This window comes from Coregonus lavaretus (genome assembly GCF_964263955.1).
Source record: "Coregonus lavaretus genome assembly, chromosome: 5".
Classification (NCBI taxonomy): Eukaryota; Metazoa; Chordata; class Actinopteri; order Salmoniformes; family Salmonidae; genus Coregonus; species Coregonus lavaretus.
In genome coordinates, this window is record NC_139992.1 from 64,438,868 (window position 1) to 64,460,584 (window position 21,717).

The 21,717-nt window shown below is 43.6% G+C and overlaps 2 protein-coding genes across 5 annotated transcripts in view; one reads left to right on the forward strand and one right to left on the reverse strand.

The window, feature by feature from the left end:
* LOC311130047 (kalirin-like) overlaps window positions 1–15,570 on the reverse strand; it is a gene marked incomplete at both ends in the record, with an annotated part of 358,304 nt that extends 342,734 nt beyond the window's left edge. For all 4 annotated transcript variants that reach the window (XM_084162671.1, XM_084162670.1, XM_084162669.1 and 1 more), the window contains one exon: window positions 15,504–15,570. In XM_084162671.1, the coding sequence (XP_084018797.1) occupies window positions 15,504–15,570 (67 nt within the window). The remainder of the gene's footprint in view (window positions 1–15,503) is intronic.
* Window positions 15,571–17,721: 2,151 nt separating this feature from the next.
* Window positions 17,722–19,033, forward strand: LOC311129717 (ropporin-1-like; the record flags this gene model as incomplete). Its single annotated transcript, XM_084162125.1, has 5 exons — window positions 17,722–17,867; window positions 17,996–18,098; window positions 18,230–18,391; window positions 18,606–18,787; window positions 18,958–19,033. 5 exons carry the CDS (start codon window positions 17,722–17,724, stop codon window positions 19,031–19,033), a joined length of 669 nt encoding a protein of 222 aa, XP_084018251.1.
* Between the last annotated feature and the right edge of the window lie 2,684 nt (window positions 19,034–21,717).

Here is a 21,717-nt window from a genome sequence, read left to right on the forward strand (position 1 = left end):
GCCTAGCCAGTCTCCAGACCTGAACCCAATAGAAAATCTTTGGAGGGAGCTGAAAGTCTGTATTGCCAAGCGACAGCCCCGAAACCTGAAGGGTCTCTATGGAGGAGTGGGCCAAAATCCCTGCTGCAGTGTGTGCAAACCTGGTCATGACCTACAGGAAACGTATGATCTCTGTAATTGCAAACAAAGGTTTCTGTACCAAATATTAAGTTCTGCTTTTCTGATGTATCAAATAATTATGTCATGCAATAAAATGCAAATTAATTACTTAAAAATCATACAATGTGATTTTCTGGATTTTTGTTTTAGATTCCGTCTCTCACAGTTGAAGTGTACCTATGATAAAAATTACAGACCTCTACATGCTTTGTAAGTAGGAAAACCTGCAAAATCGGCAGTGTATCAAATACTTGTTCTCCCCACTGTAGGAGTACCTATTTCTTTGTTAACTGCTCAACACAGAATAGCCGCATGTTATTCTGTGTTGAGCAGTTAACAAAAAATAGGTACTCCTATATGCTTAATTTAGAGTTATTAATGTAACTTTAGTTGTTCTACAAACGTTGAGCTATATGTTTTGATTTTTAATACATTGTAAGGCTGCATGATGAGACTCTAATGATGATTTGAAAAACAGTTTGGAGAAAATATCGATATTTTATTCAGCTTTGCTCAATTGTATTCTTCATACTATAAAATAATGCCACGGAATGATAAGCAAATCTTGTCTGCTAAATGAACTAGTGTAGCCCACAGCCATTTTGCATAGCCACATCAGGACCTAACATAAGGACAACTCAGTGTAAGGTTCTGTATTTATTTTCTTAATTCACCTTGTGTTCTTGAACGTAGCCCTGTCTTTCATTTTTGTTCATTGATTTCACCTGTGTTAGTTACTCACCTGGTCTCATTAGCTCCTTATTTAGTTAAGTTCTTTCTGTTTGTGCCTTGTGAGGTATTGTTCGTTTTGACTCTACTAAGCCTTTTCCTAGCTCGTTTGTGAGAACCAGTTTTAGCCTTCAGTCCTAGTTTTGTTTCACCTGCCTGTTTGCCTACCTGTATATGACCATTGCCTGCCTGTGACCACGATTCCTGCCTTCTGCGAAGGCATAATAAACACCTGCCGCGCTCTGCGCGTGAATCCACACCTTTTTCTCCCTGAGTATTCATTACACTCAGAGTATGGTATTATTTTCTTCTGAAATAGACTACATTTTCTTCATATATAGGGCCCCGTGTAGCTCAGTTGGTAGAGCATGGCGCTTGCAACGCCAGGGTTGTGGGTTCGATTCCCACGGGGGGCCAGTATGAAAAGAAATGTATGCACTCACTAACTGTAAGTCGCTCTGGATAAGTCTGCTAAATGACGTAAAGGTATCACACTTTTAGACCTGTCAAAAAAAAATATGGATTTATTGTGAAGGTGTAGGCTATATTACATGGATTTATTATACTTTTTAAAATGGCTTGTTGGCTATGTGTGGAAGCCAGGAGATGCTAAATGTGTTCACAGTGGCTTGTATTCATCCCCCTTGGCATTTTTCCTATTTTTCTGCCTTACAACCTGGAATTACAATTTTTGGGGGGGTTGTATCATTTGAGTTACACAACTTGCCTACCTCTTTGAAGATGCAAAATATTTTTTATTGTCAAACAAGAAATAAGATAAAAAAACAGAACTTGGGCTTGCATAACTATTCACCCCCCCAAAGTCAATACTTTGTAGAGCCACCTTTTGCAGCAATTACAGCTGCAAGTCTCTTGAGGTATGTCTCTATAAGCTTGGCACGCCTAACCACTGGGATTTTTGCCCATTCTTCAAGGCAAAACTGCTCCAGTTCCTTCAAGTTGGATGGGTTCCGCTGGTGTACTGTCATACCACAGATTCTCAATTTGATTGAGGTCTGGGCTTTGACTAGGCCATTCCAAGACATTTAAATGTTTCCTGTTAAACATTTTACATTTTAAACCACTCAAGTGTTGCTTTAGCAGTATGCTTAGGGTCATTGTCCTGCTGAAAGGTGAACCTCCGTCCCAGTCTCAAATCTCTGGAAGACTGAAACAGGTTTCCCTCAAGAATTTCCCTGTATTTAGCGCCATCCATCATTCCTTCAATTCTGACCAGCTTCCCAGTCCCTGCCGATGAAAAACATCCCCACAGCATGATGCTGCCACCACCATGCTTCACTGTGGGGATGGTTTTTCTCTGGGTGATGAGAGTTGTTGGGTTTGCGCCAGACATAACATTTTCCTTAATGGCCAAAAAGCTCAATTTTAGTCTCATCAGACCAGAGTACCTTCTTCCATATGTTTGGTGAACACCAAACGTGTTTGCTTCTTTTTTTCTTTAAGCAATGGCTTTTTTCTGGACACTCTTCTGTAAAGCCCAGCTCTATGGAGTGTACGGCTTAAAGTGGTTCTATGGACAGATACTCCAATCTCTGCTGTGGAGCTTTGCAGCTCCTTCAGGATTATCTTTTGTCTCTTTGTTGCCTCTCTGATTAATGCCCTCCTTGCCTGGTCCGTGAGTTTTGGTGGGCGGCCCTCTCTTGGCAGGTTTGTTGTGGTGCCATATTCTTTCCATTTTTTAATAATGGACTTAATGGTGCTCCGTGGGATGTTCAAAGTTTTAGATATTTTTTTATAACCGAACCATGATCTGTACTTCTCCACAACTTGGTCCCTGCCCTGTTTGGAGAGCTCCTTGGTCTTCATGGTGCCGCTTGCTTGGTGGTGCCCCTTGCTTAGTGGTGTTGCAGACTCTGGAGCGTTTCAGAACAGGTGTATATATACTGAGATCATGTGACAGATCATGTGACACTTAAATAAAGTCCACCTGTGTGCAATCTAACTAGTTATGTGACTTCTGAAGGTAATTGGTTGCACTAGATCTTATTTAGGGGCTTCATAGCAAAGGGGGTGAATACATATGCATGCACCACTTTTCCGTTATTTATTTTCTAGAATTCTTTGAAACAAGTTATTTTTTTCATTTCACTTCACCAATTTGGACTATTTTGTGTATGTTCATTACATGAAATCCAAATAAAAATCTATTTAAATTACAGGTTGTAATGCAACAAAATAGGAAAAACGCCAAGGGGGATGAATACTTTTGCAAGGCACTGTATGTTAATTAACAGTCAATTACAGTGAGACCGACAGTTATTTGCTTGACAATCACCGGCTGACAAGATTTCATGACCGCCACAGCCCTAGATATGAACAGGCAATTTACTTGTCTGTAAAGGAATGCCGCTTCTGAAGCGGGACTAATGTCCATCCCTAGGCAACCAGAACTGTCAATCGAATAATCTTGAGCTTCAGCGCGCAGCCTTCCTGCCTGCTGCCTGTGCGTAGACCACTCTCTCCTAAAAAAGTACTTTAAAGTTTGTTAAATACCGTGACTTAGTAGACATTTAGTAGAAGAAAACACATCTAGCTACCCTTCCATAAAAAACGGCATAAAAACCTACACAGCAGCACATCAATCAGCAACGTTTATTGTTGTCAGGGAAACAATACCGAACATTCTATGCAGGAGCAGAATTCTACTGTCTGAAAAGGTACAGACACGGTTTAAACAGGGGGGAAAAAACATCACCAAATTCTATGAGAATACATTACATAGGATGAAGAAACAATAATCAGAGTCGCAGCTCCATAATACTTGTCAGACAAAGAGAAGTGGTACTATAGCCTATACTTGTTGGGGTGGGACTGGCGTGGGATGTGGGGGGATCCGTGGGTGGTTTTTAAAAATTTTTTTGCGATTCTTCATGTCTTAGTCATTGTTTTAAAAAAGTTTGGTCCAAATCGGATGTTAGGTACTATATTTATTGAATATTATATGAATCCTATAAATTAAAATGGCTAATTTGGGTGCTATCAATTAGCTTATTTTCTCAGATATCAAATTGTATTTAAACAAAGGAATGTTGCAGGAATGCTAATCTTATCTGTTTCTAACAACATAAACTATTTCTGTACAATCTGAGATGGCTGGTGTCGAAATCCTCTTTCTTGTGCTTTTTGAGGTGGAACGACCCAAGCATGGTTACTCATTTAAGGCCTAGGCGATACTCTGCCATACTCTCCTGGGTTCCCACATTTTATAGACACCTTCAGGCTAACTCTGTAGGTGAAAATAAGTGTAGGTAACACTTAACATTAAGTCGCTCGTATACCTGTGTAGTAATGCTGTAATTACTACAGTAACAGCATAGTACTTCAGTATGGATACTAAAATACTATGCTGTTCCTATGCTGCTACAGCTGTGTTGTGTATTACTTGGTGTGTATACTATTGGTGTGTAGCCCAGGGCTTATAAAGATGTAAGAGGGAGAGGTAGTTGCTCTAAAGGCATTTTACAGGCATCCTTCCTGTAGTATCTCTACGGGGTGTCTCTTACACCCCGTTCCCATCCTTTTCTCCTCAATCGTCTCTGCTCCAGTTACAGTGTAATATTGTGTTGGAAAAGCGTTAAGCGAAGCGTCTTTACTTCGACAGTGTAATTCTGGCTGTCTGGCTCTCTCTTCCCCTAATTTGACTTAACCAGGGCTTTTTGGGTGCATGTTGACACCAGACCAATCTTGTGGGAAGTGTGCTGAACACCACAGTCTGCACTTTCTAACAGGCTATTTATGAACAGGTCTTAACTGCTGGCATCACAAGGCCTTTTAGTTAGCCCATCTTGACACAGTCTTTAACACATAGGCATACACTGTAGGACATCTTTTATGTGCAGCAGCCCTCAGCGCCATTTGTGGTATGGAGATTAATCATCAGAGAGGAACAGGGTGACACAGCTGATGCTGCAGGGGCATCTTTAATACAGAGGCTTAGTAACTGGCAGACAGACAGTGGTGCCTTGTAGTCGTCCAGCCCAGCCAGCCCAGTGCTTTGTCCCAATGGCACCCTATTCCCTAAGTAGCGTACCACTTTTAACCAGGACCCATAGGGCTCTGGTCAGAAGTAGTGCACTATATAGGGAATAGGGTGCTATTTGGGACGCAGTCCAGCATAAAGCAGTGGAGGAATACAGTAAATTGACTGGAGGAGAGCAGAGCAGGAGATTATGAAAAATTCATGAGTGCTCTCCAGTTCCATCCCATGTGACCTTGTGGCTGACAGTGAGTCAGGGCTGAGTGCTCCGAGAGGAGGGAGGTCAGAGGCTAAGGCACACAGACACACACACGTGCGCGCACACACGCATGTACACAAATACCCTCTCACTCGCGCACACACAGGTTGCACATGAACACACTCACACTCACGGGCACACACACCGCATCCATGGACAGGACAGGGAATGAGGATTTGGGGGGGGGGGGGGACAATAAAAACAGGACTGTTTGAGCTTTCCCTTGAAACAACTAACTCTCTCATATCCATTTTCATTTTCTCGTTATATCATGGTTATTACCCCCGGAGACTCCTGCAGGCAGAAATAGATACTGGCGTCAGAGGGTGTCTCAAAAGCAATGTTTTCATCACAAGGCAAAACAACAGAACATTGAGACTCTGCTGAGTCTCCCCACCACTCCTTTCAATCCCCTGTTCTTGGCAGGGAGAGGTGGATAGAAAGGCAGAGGGATGGAGGAGTGGTTTCCCTATGGGCATGTGCCAGTACGACCTGAGAGAAAGTCAATAGCAAATCCTCCAATAGTATGCTCTGGTTGACATGCCTTCCTTCCCTGTGGACTCTTGATGTGGAGTGGTGTTTGAGAGTGTAATCTCGCTCTCTGACACACACACACACACACATGTGCAGCACCACACACACACACACTAGCCAGCTCCTGCCCCTGCTTAACTCTGCCATTGTGGGCCCTTATCACGCAGACAGCCACTCAGGACCCAGCCATCCAACTATCATCCTCACATTACAGCTTTGAGTTGCTAATTTGACTTTTTCAGGGGGCAGTGCCGTATTTGACCCCTATGTAATTAGTTTACCACCAACTCCCTGAGCCCACCAATTAACCACTGCCATTACATCAGTAACACTGTCTTTCATTGGCTGGAGTCACCGAGCCAGTCACAGAGTGGAGTCAGTGGACCCATTTGCCCAAAACACGATTGGTGCACCAAATCAATATTGGTTTGGGTATTAATTGACCACCTAGCTACGCCAACACCAGTCCCATTTCCAAATCGCTGTGGACCAGGCAGGCAGTCCAAATCCAGCTCAACATTGATGAATTCTTGATTTTAAGGACAACTGAAGCCTCCATATCAATGGAGTTGATCATTGGAATTCGGGGTAACAATTTTTTGTCAGGCAAATGAAATGACCACAATAATTGTTATAATTGGTCAACAACTAGCTATGCAAGAAGAAATGATCCTGTCCTATGCACGTCGTCCTTCGCATTTCCCTCTGTCCCTCTGGCTTATCAACATCCTCTGTTACAGTGTCGCCTCATTTTTCTTCTTGCCTGTGCCTTCTTGGCTTTGTACAGTAGCTACTTAGCTTTGCTAGCCCGATAGCTAGCTTGATTTGCACCGTTTTGAGCATTTTAAGTTAGATAGTGTTAGCCATTAGCTAGTCAGTTAGTAGCCAGAATAAATTCCGACCCTACGCTTGCTTACAGGTGCACTGAGGTCAGACAGGCTTCCTATTTAGATTAAGAGACCGCGGAGCCGGCGCAATGTATGGCTCAGAAAACATACCTCAATCCAGGGCTGAGAAATGAGTTGTACTGTTACACTTGTTCAATCTTTTCGGTGTAACAGTTGGGATAATGGGACAATTCACAGTACAACGCATTTTTCATCCCTGGATTTAGGTACATTTCCCGAGACATATCTGGCGGCGGCTCTGCAGTGTCTTAATCTAAACAGGAAGCATGTCTGACCCCAGTGCAGCTGTAAGCAAGTGTAGGGTCGGAATCTATTCTGGCTAGTTAGTTAGCTAAGCAACTTGACCACGAGGAAGCAAGCTTACTTTACCTAGCTAGCTAGATAGGCTACTCCTCCTTGATGGACTTGTATGCCATTTATGTCAGTTCTCTTTTAGGGAGATAAATCTAGCAAACTTTTATAAAATACCTGAACATAGCTTCTCTCCCTTGCACAAATACAGCAGTGTATGTCACACTCACTTGCACAGCAAACTGCGGGCTGGAACAACGTTGTAAATTCGCTAGGAAGAGTGCAAGCTCAAGCCAGAGAGACACGTTTCTCAAATTGATGTGTTAAACGATTGGCGGTCGTTTTATTATTTTCACGGCCATTCATTTTCCATAATTGTCAGTATAGGATTATAAAATGACTAGTCCCCCTACCTACCCCTCTCAAAAACAGCATTATTTAGGCCTATCACATCATGCTAATGCTAAAATCTGATGGCTACAGCTGGCAACTATTTGGTTGTAACCCCTGAGCTCTTTTCAAGCTTACACTATCAGGTATGCTTTCCATCTTCAGTCTCAGAGGCCTCGCTATATTTCCCATTTAGACTTTACAAAATGTTTGAGAGTTCATGGACAAGAGAGGGAAATAGGCCTATCCACTTGAGTGGATATAAAATATATTAAACTAGGCGGCATAGATGGGGTGAGCAAGTGGTCTAAGCTGGTTGCTGTGGCTACGTCGCAAATATAACCATATTCCCTATTAGGGATGTGACAAATGTATAGAAAACCTTAGCGTTTAAAAACAGCAATTATTTTATTGTTTAAACGATAAGAAATAAATCTTTAAATTATATATGAATTCACAATGCATATATGTTCCTGCATATGACAGCTAGGGGGCAATGCAGTTCCATCTACTGAAGACATGGTTATCAGACATCACTCACCTTACTGCTGTCCCCCAACCTCAGACATCCTCTACCATTGACAAAGGCTGCATATCAACTGCAATCATTTCTGTAATCAGCGCTGTGATTTTCGAACTCCGTCCCTTCTTTCGTGTGAAGAGCCTGTCTAAAGTCTGTTGTTGGGGGCCTGCACTGCTGCCAGCAACAATTTGGGTCTCACTGTTTCTCCCTTTCAGATGGTTAAGCAAGTTTGTAAATTATTTCACCACCTTTTCATTTAACTTCTCAAAGTATTGCCTTACAGGACTTCGCTGCTGTCGCTTCCCTGTCTCACTCTTTGCCATTTTTAGAACTGTTAATGCGGAGCACTTTATATCTGTGGCTAATCATTTGAAAGATGCATATCTCCTACTACTAAAGTTACAGCATTGTTGCGTTAGGTATTTGTTTAATTTTTATTTTCCCTTTATGATGATGATGATCGGGACCTGTTAGTGGTAGTTTTGTCATAACTGCACTGTGAGAAATTTTGTAAAAAATATATACAAATCAGAATAAATCCGTTAGGGAGTTTTTCTAAACGTTAATGATCCCAATTTCGTTTAAACATTCTAACACCTATTCCCTATATAGTGCACTACTTTTGACTAGAGCCCTGGTCAAAATGTGTGCACTATGGAGTAGGGTGCCATGTGAGGCGCAGCCTGTACATCACAGGTCAGAGTGGAGTCCCGAGCACCCATGTCATCTAAAGTACAGACACAGATTCCTTAATAGTGTACTCTAATAGTGTAATAAACCTTTATAAAATCCCATAACCATACATATCTAGATTAGCCAGTGCATTCATTCATTCAACATTAATTCAACACAAATGTAGAGTTATCACAGCACCAATTATGTTGAGATTTGTTAAGAATTAGTCAATCATGTAAATTCCCAGCAGAAATTGATAATAGTCTCTGTGACCGTGAGATGTAACACTTTACTATCATCATCACAGGCTTTATTAGACATACTGAAACGACATGACTGAAATGACTACTGAAATGACTGCTTAAAATTGTGCAGCAGCTCATGTATTAAATATGACAAGGAAATATTATGGAGGAAGACAAAAATGAAAGCCTCTAAAACCCAACAACATGAGGAATGCTGCGCAGAGTCACACACAGCCACTCCTGATAGACAATCAGGTAGAAGAAAACATAAACTGCTGTTACGTCTTTAGACTCTTTATCAGAATAAACACAGATGCTGTCCTTAGGGAATTTCTTCGACTGCTTTGTCAATTTCTCTAAAAGCCTTTATATTCCAGCAGCAGCAATGGATCAGCTAATAAGGTCTCCCTGTATTACCCTCTCAGGCTAACCAACCAGCCCGCCCTCAACAACACACATGCAGCATATGGTTCGACATGAGCGGTGAGGAGCCTGCTGCTTTTAGGAGTGGGGGACATCCCTCTTTCTCCATCTCCGTTTCTCCCTCCTCCACGTCAGATCATGACTCAATAATCCTCACAAATCTTCTTTCACGCTCTCCATTACCCCAGTGGTTTACGTCGGCCAATTAGCCATCTGCCACCCTGTTGGCGCGGTGCAGTGCAGTATAGACTGAGCCTGGTGCTTCTGGCTGGCCGGCCGCCAGAGGGGAGAGGGGATGGGGAGAGGGGATGGGGAGAGGGGACGGGGAGAGGGGGGACGGGGAGAGGGGATGGGGAGAGGGGATGGGGAGAGGGGGGACGGGGAGAGGGGATGGGGAGAGGGGATGGGGAGAGGGGATGGGGAGAGGGGGGACGGGGAGAGGGGACGGGGAGAGGGGGGACGGGGAGAGGGGATGGGGAGAGAGGATGGGGAGAGGGGATGGGGAGAGGGGGGACGGGGAGAGGGGATGGGGAGAGGGGATGGGGAGAGGGGGGACGGGGAGAGGGGATGGGGAGAGGGGATGGGGAGAGAGGATGGGGAGAGAGGGGATGGGGAGAGGGGATGGGGAGAGGGGGGACGGGGAGAGGAGATGGGGAGAGGGGATGGGGAGAGGGGGGACGGGGAGAGGGGATGGGGAGAGGGGGGACAGGGAGAGGGGATGGGGAGAGGGGATGGGGAGAGGGGATGGGGAGAGGGGGGATGGGGAGAGGGGATGGGGAGAGGGGGGACGGGGAGAGGGGATGGGGAGAGGGGATGGGGAGAGGGGGGACGGGGAGAGGGGATGGGGAGAGAGGGGATGGGGAGAGGGGATGGGGAGAGGGGGGACGGGGAGAGGGGATGGGGAGAGGGGATGGGGAGAGGGGATGGGGAGAGAGGGGATGGGGAGAGGGGATGGGGAGAGAGGGGATGGGGAGAGGGGATGGGGAGAGGGGATGGGGAGAGAGGGGGTGGGGAGAGGGGATGGGGAGAGGGGGGACGGGGAGAGGGGATGGGGAGAGGGGATGGGGAGAGGGGATGGGGAGAGAGGGGGGACGGGGAGAGGGGATGGGGAGAGGGGATGGGGAGAGGGGATGGGGAGAGAGGGGGTGGGGAGAGGGGATGGGGAGAGGGGATGGGGAGAGAGGGGATGGGGAGAGGGGGGACGGGGAGAGGGGATGGGGAGAGAGGGGATGGGGAGAGGGGATGGGGAGAGAGGGGATGGGGAGAGGGGATGGGGAGAGAGGGGATGGGGAGAGGGGGGATGGGGAGAGAGGGGACGGGGACGGGGAGAGAGGGTTCAGTACACACCCATTGTTCCGGCTGACAGTGGGGGCATCAGAGACCATTGTTCTCCCCCCCGCTAGTCTACCCACGCAGCATGCAGCACAGCCGCCATTAACTGCTGGGGCCAGGCCAGTCAGTCAGTGTGGTACCACTACCAGGAGGAGGGGGTTGCCCGGCGATGCAGTACCCAGGCCAAGGCTTGTCTCGTGGGGTGGAACCTGCCTGTCTGTCGGCCTGCCTCTCAGACTGCAGGAACACCATGACTCCATTCAGTCAGCAGTGTTTCATTCCCTTTCACAGATTATCTTTCATGTGCCAAGATCATGACACCCTGGCCTGCACTGTTTATGTTTGGTCAGAGCAGATGTGCAGGGGGGTGGGTAGGCCTATACTGTCTCAATTGTCAATGCATGACCTGGCAAAATAGGCACTGCACTGAGGTAGCCTAGACATTAAATGATCATTGTAACAATCATGTAATAATGATCTGTTACTTTTAATTGTATGGGTCTATTACTAAGGGGGAAATTAAGTCAAAACTTAACAAAACAAAGCAAAGTGAGCTGTGTGAAATAATGTAAATATTTTTCCTGACACTGGGGAGCCAATTACACTGAGATGTTTTATGTATGCATGTGCAGCGCCACGCATGAATCACGTGACTGAATGCATGGGGTGCCTCATCTGCAGTGCCATGATATTACCTAACTAAGTGGAGCTATCCACGGTTAACCTTAGCTTTTATGTTAAATGAAAAAGCTAGCCTCTCACCAAACTGTGACTGTGAGCTCAGATAATAAGCATCAGAACCTAAGCCTAACCATCCAGCCAAGGCAGCCTTTGTGTCATTGAGTGCATCCCAAATGGCAGCCTATACCCTATATACAGTGGGGAGAACAAGTATTTGATACACTGCTGATTTTGCAGGTTTTCCTACTTACAAAGCATGTAGAGGTCTGTAATTTGTATCATAGGTACACTTCAACTGTGAGAGACGAAATCTAAAACAAAAATCAGAAAATCACATTGTATGATTTTTAAGTAATTAATTTGCATTTTATTGCATGACATAAGTATTTGATACATCAGAAAAGCAGAACTTAATATTTGGTACTGAAACCTTTGTTTGCAATTACAGAGATCATACATTTCCTGTAGGTCTTGACCAGGTTTGCACACACTGCAGCAGGGATTTTGGCCCACTCCTCCATACAGACCTTCTCCAGATCCTTCAGGTTTCAGGGCTGTCGCTGGGCAATACGGACTTTCAGCTCCCTCCAAAAGATTTTCTATTGGGTTCAGGTCTGGAGACTGGCTAGGCCACTCCAGGACCTTGAGATGCTTCTTACGGAGCCACTCCTTAGTTGCCTGGGCTGTGTGTTTCGGGTCGTTGTCATGCTGGAAGACCCAGCCACGACCCATCTTCAATGCTCTTACTGAGGGAAGGAGGTTGTTGGCCAAGATCTCGCGATACATGGCCCCATCCATCCTCTCCTCAATACGGTGCAGTCGTCCTGTCCCCTTTGCAGAAAAGCATCCCCAAAGAATGATGTTTCCACCTCCATGCTTCACGGTTGGGATGGTGTTCTTGGGGTTGTACTCATCCTTCTTCTTCCTCCAAACACGGCGAGTGGAGTTTAGACCAAAAAGCTCTATTTTTGTCTCATCAGACCACATGACCTTCTCCCATTCCTCCTTTGGATCATCCAGATGGTCATTGGCAAACTTCAGACGGCCTGGACATGCGCTGGCTTGAGCAGGGGGACGTTGCGTGCGCTGCAGGATTTTAATCCATGACGGCGTAGTGTGTTACTAATGGTTTTCTTTGAGAATGTGGTCCCAGCTCTCTTCAGGTCATTGACCAGGTCCTGCCGTGTAGTTCTGGGCTGATCCCTCACCTTCCTCATGATCATTGATGCCCCACGAGGTGAGATCTTGTATGGAGCCCCAGACCGAGGGTGATTGACCGTCATCTTGAACTTCTTCCATTTTCTAATAATTGCGCCAACAGTTGTTGCCTTCTCACCAAGCTGCTTGCCTATTGTCCTGTAGCCCATCCCAGCCTTGTGCAGGTCTACAATTTTATCCCTGATGTCCTTACACAGCTCTCTGATCTTGGCTATTGTGGAGAGGTTGGAGTCTGTTTGATTGAGTGTGTGGACAGGTGTCTTTTATTCAGGTAACAAGTTCAAACAGGTGCAGTTAATACAGGTAATGAGTGGAGAACAGGAGGGCTTCTTAAAGAAAAACTAACAGGTCTGTGAGAGCCCGGAATTCTTACTGGTTCGTAGGTGATCAAATACTTATGTCATGCAATAAAATGCAAATGAATTACTTAAAAATCATACAATGTGATTTTCTGGATTTTTGTTTTAGATTCCGTCTCCCACAGTTGAAGTGTACCTATGATAAAAATTACAGACCTCTATATGCTTTGTAAGTAGGAAAACCTGCAAAATCGGCAGTGTATCAAATACTTGTTCTCCCCACTGTAGGTAGTGCACTATATAGGGAATAGGGTGCCATTTGGGACGCAGTCACTGGATCCCTGAGAGGGAGCAGGTCCTATATCACACAGTGAAGTGGAAAATTAAAAAGGTCCTGGGGGCACTAGGGTCAACCAGCTGCCCTAGCAGATTTGAGCAAGCTGTGTGACTACACACTGGCCAGGGCTTTTAATAATGAATGGAGCTAACCCTCTACAACGCCCAATAGCCACTAAGGAACTGTGTACATTTAATTTTTGATCTGGGTTTTATAACCCTATTTTAATACAAACTGTAGGTCTAATCATGTTATCAATTAATTTGGTTAATAAGCCTACTTCATATTCACAATGTCGCAAGGTCCAATCAGCTAAAGTAGCCCCTTTCAACCCAGCTGCTCTGGAGTTTTTTCTCAGCTTTACTTATTTCTTGCAGACTGAAATGTTAAAGCAAATCAGATATTAATCCATGAGCTTGCCTCTGTCAATCTCCAGCAATGATTATCTGTACTGATGATGGCCCTTGCTCTGCTAGGGAACTACTTGTTAAAAGCCAAGAGCAGCAGCCGAAATTACCCAGCAAAGTGATTGCCATGGCTACCAATTACATATAATCAAAAAGGCAGACAGAGGGAGAAATACAGTTCCACACGGCCCTCTGATTACTTTGTGAGCCTTGCAGGCAAAGAGGCAAAGACCTATGTCGTACGCGAGAATACGCTTCCACTCGGAATCCACTTTACAAAGAGGGGTGAATTAAAGTTTGCATTCAAGGTTAATTTACCTCTAAGCTCTGACTAAGCAGGCATGGAGTCTCCTGTGAGGCTCAGGACATAAACCTACTTTAGCGCTCTTTCAGCCGGCCGTTGTGAATGGATTACTGCTCATTCAGCCACATAATGTCTTTCTCTCGCAGGGCAAACACCCACTCCTGGTTGGTGCTGTGGTTGAGTGGGACCAGCGAGGGGCCTTTCATGGTTTATGGTCTCTCCCCCTGCCTGCCTGCCCCCAGGGTAGGGCCTGCCATGGTGTATCAATACAACTATCAATGATAGATCGTAGTTGGGGAAACAGGAGCAGATGTCCACTTTTGGTCTCCACTGTACCACCACAGCAAAGTCATATTCCTCACCAGTGGCTTTTACAGATCTCGCCATCTGTGAGTCATTTCAATTCCATCTTGGTGTAGATGAAGAAAAAGCCAGTGCTGCTGTGGTGTGGTTCCGTAGACACCAAAGGCACAATGTATCTGGGCCGGGGCGCCACTTTTCCCCCAGCTTGTGTTTTGTCCCACTTCCTGGTTCTCATCGGCTCTCTACCCACAGTGGAGGATGCCTGATAGATTATTCTCCGGTTACAATGAGGATACTTTGCATAAAAACAGTAAGAGCCTCTCCAGTTTGACCTTCCTCTGAGGAAAGAGGAAGCGAGCTCCTACTCTCATTCTAACTGACTTACAGAAAAGGAGAGAACACAGTCAGACAGCCACAACTAAAAGAATAGGTCACCCTATTCCCTATATAGTGCACTACTTCATCCTATTCCACTACCTTTGACCAGTGTATTCCCTATAGTGCACTACTTTTGACCAAAGCCCTATAGGCCCTGGTCAAACTTACTGCATTATATAGGGAATAGGGTGCCATTTGGGATGCAAACCTAGTCTTTTGCCCGGCCCTAATAACCACTTATCCCACTGATTAAGCTGTAAATGGAGATACATATGTTTGTGTGAGATGAGAACTACTTTGTAGTGGGTGTGTGGCGGCAGAGCTGGGTGTGATTCCCATGCACTAGACTAGAGTGAAATGGAGAGGCAGGGTGTGTCCCCCTTCTCCAGTAGAGCATGCAGAACGTGTGTGACATACACACACACAGCAGACTGCTCAGGGATACACATTGTGAAGAGGCACTAAACATGACCAGTGTCAGACTGCCAGGGTTGTCCCTGAGAAACTGCCTTTCCACTGTGATGGGAGTCCCTCACTAACGGATACAGGCACTCATTTAACATTAAGCAGTCCAGGGTGTGAATACTCTACTTTATGAATGGCATAAGATCATCTCAAGCTGTCAACTTCCCCTGGTGACAAGTGTTTACTAACACATACTGTATCTCTTTATGTATGTATGTGTGTGTGTGTGTGTGTGTGTGTGTGTGTGTGTGTGTGTGTGTGTGTGTGTGTGTGTGTGTAAGTCATTTGTTCACTGTCCTGCAATAATGAGTGTAAATATCCTTCAAAAGCAAGTGTCCATTATACACTTTCCTCTCATCATACAGCCTAATAGAACATTAATATACCAAATATGACATAATTCTACAGATTTAATCAATTAAATGCTTACAGGGTGTGAGTGAATGACAATGACTGTGAATACCACACTCTTTGGATTTGAGCACTGGTACCTAAGCCGATGAACTCACAGAAACCAAGTGGGGCTATGAATGAGATGGATTTGCCATAGGTTCAACACAATAGCCTACCCCACACAACACTGAATGTATCGAAACGTTTCACTACACAGAGGGAAATGGTTTCAAATACTGTAATTTCATCCTACCTGTTTTGAAAAACGCATCCGTATCGGAATCATTTGGTCCCTCCTCGGCTCCTTCAGCTGAATTCATGTTTTCTCCTTGAGGATGTCAGAGACAACGTAGCGCGAAGTATATCCAGTGATTACTATAACCAAATCAGTGCACGAGCTTCTTCATGTTCTTGAGTTCTTTGTCACAGCTGTTCGCTTTCCAGTCGTAGGTTCCCGTCCTTGTTACAAGCTCTAAGGAGCAGGGCTGTATTTTGCGCTCTATTGTTTAAAATTCTACCTCCTCCTCTCTCAGCCCCGGCGCCACAAAAGGAACCCAAGGCGCGTGTGACACAATGAAGATACCGTAAGATTGCAAATGGGTTGTTCTATTGGCAAAACACCGGATTTACTCTAAACGCCCCACGTCTTGAATATAATATAGCCAGAGCAGCTGTAACCTACAAAGACAAGGCATCAGCATATGGTTGCATTAGAACGGTTTCTTGGCAGTTCATTCTAGTGATGTCACGAAATCTGCATAATGGTCTGGTCTGGCTATAAAAAAAACATCAACATGATTTTACATCTATACGTTTTCAGAAAAAAATATCATAATAGTAGGCTAATGTCCATATCTTCCCCCAAATCCATTGCCTTCTTATTGATTGTAAAATCCACTAATCGCGTAGATACAAGCAGTATCAGCAGGGTGTATTCCTAACAATAGCTCAGAATCGGACCCCTCCGCACCCTCCTCCGCCCCTAAACACACGCCCCCTAAACAAACTCCATTCCTTTTTCACTTATTGCTGGTGAGTGAAGTGCTCGCTCTAGAGAAAGTTGATACAAGAAGGCATGTAATTAAATATAACTACTTTCAACAAACCTATGTTTTTAGGGGGGGCAACACAAGATTAAAAATCACCCTGCCAAGGATCATGACTAGAAAAATAATATTTGTTAATCTATTGGCCTACTACCCCTCTCGCCCCTTCATCTGACATTGACATTTTAGTTATTTAGCAGACGCTCTTATCCAGAGCGACTTACAGTTTAGTGAGTGCATACATTTTTCATACTGGTCCCCCATGGGAATCGAACCCACAAACCTGGCGTTACAAGCCCCATGCTCTACGAACTGAGCTACACGAGACCACGTCTTGTTATTCAAAGGCACTATTCTTGGTCCGGTTGATGCCCTCTATCGAAAGATATCTCATCATAGGTCTAATTGGGAGGCAATTCGCTATGGATGCACATGGGAACTTTCCCAAAAGTCATTCTATGACATGTAGTAGCCTGTTTCTTGTCAACAGTTTCGGGTGGATTTTATTTAAGCATTTGTGTAGCCTTCCCCAAACATGAAATAAGATCAAAGTTAAGGTTCGCATGTTGATATTTCATTAGGCTTATTAAAATCATGAAGGCATCGCATTCGATGTGGCACTGCGATCACGCTGTCGTCTGTCTGCTAGATAGAAAGCTAAACATTGCCCTCTAGTGGTAGCCTAGTGTTTTCTGTAGACCACCAAAAATGTGAGTCAGCGCAACTTGGCCTACACGTCACAAGAACGTCACAAGAACGGCGTTACTTGGCTACCTACCTGGCAGATATTCGTTTAAAAATAAACAAATTGAACAGAAAGTACACTATACTAGATTTGTTTTCTTTCTTGGGATAGAGCTAAAAGAGTTCAAGTAAGTTTCACTTTTTTCTTATTTATCAGGTGTGGACTATGTTGGAATTCATACCTGTTGAAAAAACATACCTGTGCTCACTGGCAGAAAAACACATTGTATTGTTACCACTAACGCTAATGTTAGTCCTAAAAATGTAGAGAAAATAAAGATGGGGCTTAACGTTACATTTTCTATCAAGGCAAACTTGAAGATCAGAGGGATGAACTTCTTGATAAAAAACAACAACATTTGAATGGTGACATGGGGGCTCTATAAATAATCTTTAGGGTGCCACAAAAACCAATCAAAAACATGTAACATAATTAAATTAAATAACAACATAATGAAATTATACAGGGGTGTGTCCCACTGGCTATCCTAAATTGAATGCACCAATTTGTAAGTCGCTCTGGAGAAGAGCGTCTGCTAAATGACTTAAATGTAAATGTAAATGTGTGAACATAAAGTATAAGAATAATGAAAAGAAAAATGGAAAAAGTTAGCTCTCTCTCTCTGTCTCTCTCTCTCTCTCTCTCTCAGAACACCTTAAGTACCCTCTGTGTTCCCAGACATGTCTAGGCCTAATTCAAGTGAAAGTGGATGCAGTCACACTGGAATGGGTGTTCATATTCCACAAGAATTGCCAGACTTTCTGCTGCAGTTCACCAAAGATGCCATCAGAGCTCAGCCAGAGGATATCATTGAGTATTCCACTGCGTAAGTTCAAAAAACACTTGAAGGAGCAGATGCTTCTTTGCATTCCAGCATTTCACTATATGCACCATATTTAATTGTAAACACGCAGTGAGTGAGGTTTCAAACCCCATACTATTTTGTTTGTGTAGGTACTTCACAGCTATGGTGAAAGGACAGCCTTTTTCAGTGAAACCAAATCCTGAAACCAAACTGAAACTGACAAATGAGATATTGGGAATTCTACATTCCCAGGTATAATATCTGAGGTCATTTATTGATGTATGATTTGAGTACACTTGCAGTTAACAAATTCTCATGATGATGATCAAAGCCACACAGGTTAGGCCTACTAACCTGGAATCCTTTTAAAATATATCTCCCAGTTATCTGAAAGGGGGACTATTACAAAGTTGGAGATTGGGCTCATATGGAAAAGTTTGAATATGCCAGAGAATACCTTGAACCATATCCTTTCAATGGGAAAGTTTGGTGAAGAAATTGAATGGAATAAATTCCTTGCTTCATGTTGCAGTTATCTTGGAATGGTAAATAATATTTACTAAATATAAATGCATTCAACATGTCATTTTTATGTCATATCATTGTAGATTGTACATCAGTCACATTATAAATAAAGTATGTATCCCTTGAGAAAGAGGTATTCTGAGCTCAATGGGACTTCCTAGTTAAATAAAGGTTAAAGTAAAAAAGTATACTTTATTCAAAAGAAAGTCACCCTCTTAGTCCATCTCTTGACAGAATGTCAAAGATGCCTTGACTCAGGCCTGCTACATAATGAACTGCGATTCCAACTGTAAGCCTCCAGATGCATGTGTGTCCTTTGAAACCTTCCGGTTTCTCTACACCTACCTGGCAGCTGGGAATGAGAACATCTCACAGTCGCAGATTGACAAAGTTCTCAGATATCTGCAAAAGAGTGCGTGAGTACAAGGCATTTATGACACCTCGATAGATAGGGTTTGAAGATGCGTTCAAAGCACTGTGTCAGTGTCAAGTTACATCACTGCTCAGTGTGAAGTCATTTTATTGAGTCATTTTGAATTCATTATAAATTCCTTATTTTCTCTGTATCCTGTTTTGTTTCTCACAGGAACTCGAACAATGGTGTGGTGAAAGTGTCAGACTTCATCAACAATCGCAAATTGCATCTGGATCCAACTAACTGATTCATCTTTACAGGCTGTCAATCAGGTCCCATTTTAGTATAAATAAATGTGATTCTATTTAACTTAGACTCTAAGTAATACTTTTTTCTGCTTTACATTGACTGCTAAAACATTGATCTTACAGTTTTTTTTATCGCTTTGGTACTATTTTCACAAATATGTGGTACATTTTCACAACTCCAAACTGGTCACACTTGTAGCGCAGCCAGTCTTTCATTCAAAACCTGTCGTTGTGCATTCACTTGGATTGTAAACATCTCTCACCACACAACCATTGATTCAAAATATACATTTATTGTGAAATTTAATGAGAACATTGGTTTAATCACCAAACCACATCATAATGATATATTTTCAATTTAGTTGTTTTAACTACCAGTTAATCCAATAGCAAACAATGCAAGATACGTGTTTCAAATCGCCCTTAGAAGTGCTGAAAGTAATATGCTACAGTACTGTAAATTACACAGTTTTCACATTAGGCAATACACTTACATTACCCAACAAAATTGACCGAAAATCTATAATTTCCATAATATCTATCCATTGTGTAATCAAAGGTGTGATCAATGAAGACATCCTCTACAATCATTCATGCAAAAAAACATTATATTTTTCAGATATAATTGCAACATAGGTGTACTGTCTATAATCAAATGTAAGAAATTAAATGAAACAAATAAAATAAATGAAAATAAAACATAACGTTTAGCATGCATTAATTTGCATCAAGCCTATATTGAGCTTTTGGCCATAAATTCTCATCGACATCACAGTGAATGTCCTCATAGTTCATGCACAGCGGGGAAAACCTGTTGGCATGGCAAATCCAAGCTTGACATTGGTCTGCATTGACATCGTCGCATGCCTCATCCATGGCCAGAAGGAGGGTGGCATGCTCATGGGGATGGCGATCGTACACCTTCCACCTTCATGATGAAACAAATTCCTCAATAGGGTTGCCTGAACCCCCTCTTTATGGTGGAACCTGACATTGTCCCACACAATGACATAGGTGACCCCTTGACCTTGACAGGCCTGCTCAATTTAATTGAGAAACACAACGAGGTGTGCAGCGTTGTAGGATCCAAGTAATGGCCTACGTCCTACCACACCATCTTCAGAGATAGCTGCGCACATGGAGATGTTTCCCCCACATTGTCCAAGAAACTTGGATGGTCACCCGTTGGCCGATGAGGTTCCGCCGACGGCAACGAGTTTTGGCCAGGTTGAAGCCCGTTTCATCAACAAAGATATACTTATGATGGTCCACAGCAGCATGAAGCACCATCACCCTCTAAAAATATATTTTGGTTAGTTATTTTTACGGTATAATTCCAATATAATATTGTGAAGTAGCATGCGCATCAAATAGTAACAGTAATACAGTATATAGTGCTGTACCTGAACATACTCGGCCGGCAGTTTTTTCACTCGGTCGTTGTTTTTCTCAAAAGGCACCAGGTAATTGTGTTTCATAGATACCTGGTGCCTCTTCAAAAGGCAGGCGATTGTCAATTTGTCTGCAGCAAAGTGATGAAATCTGTTGGTATCATCAGAAAGATTAGTGGTTTGGTTCATCAGGCTTGCTTCTTAACTCTATACTATAGCTTAATTTACCCCATATCTCATTTACTGTCTGGGCCAGTACATATGCTTCCTACCTACACAAATTACTCATCATACAAAATACATTTTCAAGAATAGTCACCTCCTCTAATTACCTGGCTCCATCTGCAGCTTTGTTTAAGAAACTCCATATCTTGTCTATTTACGACATTAATGTACTCCAATTATGCACTTTCATCTACTAATACTCATACCTCCCAGACAGTTTACCTAAACCCTTCAATGGATTCTTCCAGGTTAATTCTGAAATCCATCTACACTACCGGTCAAAAGTTTTAGAACACCTACTCATTCAAAGGTATACAGAAGATAGCCCTATTTGGTAAAAGACCATGTCCATATTATGGCAAGAACGGCTCAAATAAGCAAAGAGAAACGACAGTCCATCATTACTTTAAGACATGAAGGTCAGTCAATACGGAACATTTCAAGAACTTTGAAAGTTTCTTCAAGTGCAGTCGCAAAAACCATCAAGAGCTATGATGAAACTGGCTCTCATGAGGACCGCAACAGGAAAGGATGACCCAGAGTTACCTCTGCTGCAGAGGATCATTAGAGTTACCAGCCTTAGAAATTGCAGCCCAAATAAATTGCTTCACAGAGTTCAAGTAACAGACACATCTCAACATCAACTGTTCAGAGGAGACTGCGTGAATCAGACCTTCATGGTCGAATTGCTGAAAAGAAACTAATAAGAAGAGACTTGCTTGGGCCAAGAAACATGAGCAATGGACAGTAGACTGGTGGAAATCTGTCCTTTGGTCTGGAGTCCAAATTGGAGATTTTTGGTTCCAACCGCCGTGTCTTTGTGAGACGCAGAGTCGGTAAACGGATTATCTCCGTATGTGTGGTTCCCACCATGAAGCATGGAGGAGTAGGTGTGATGGTGCTTTGCTGGTGACACTGTCTGTGATTTATTTAGAATTCAAGGCACACTTAACCAGCATGGCTACCACAGCGTTCTGTAGCGATACGCCATCCCATCTGTTTTGGGCTTAGTGGGACTATCATTTGTTTTTCAACAGGAAAATGACCCAACACACCTCCAGGCTGTG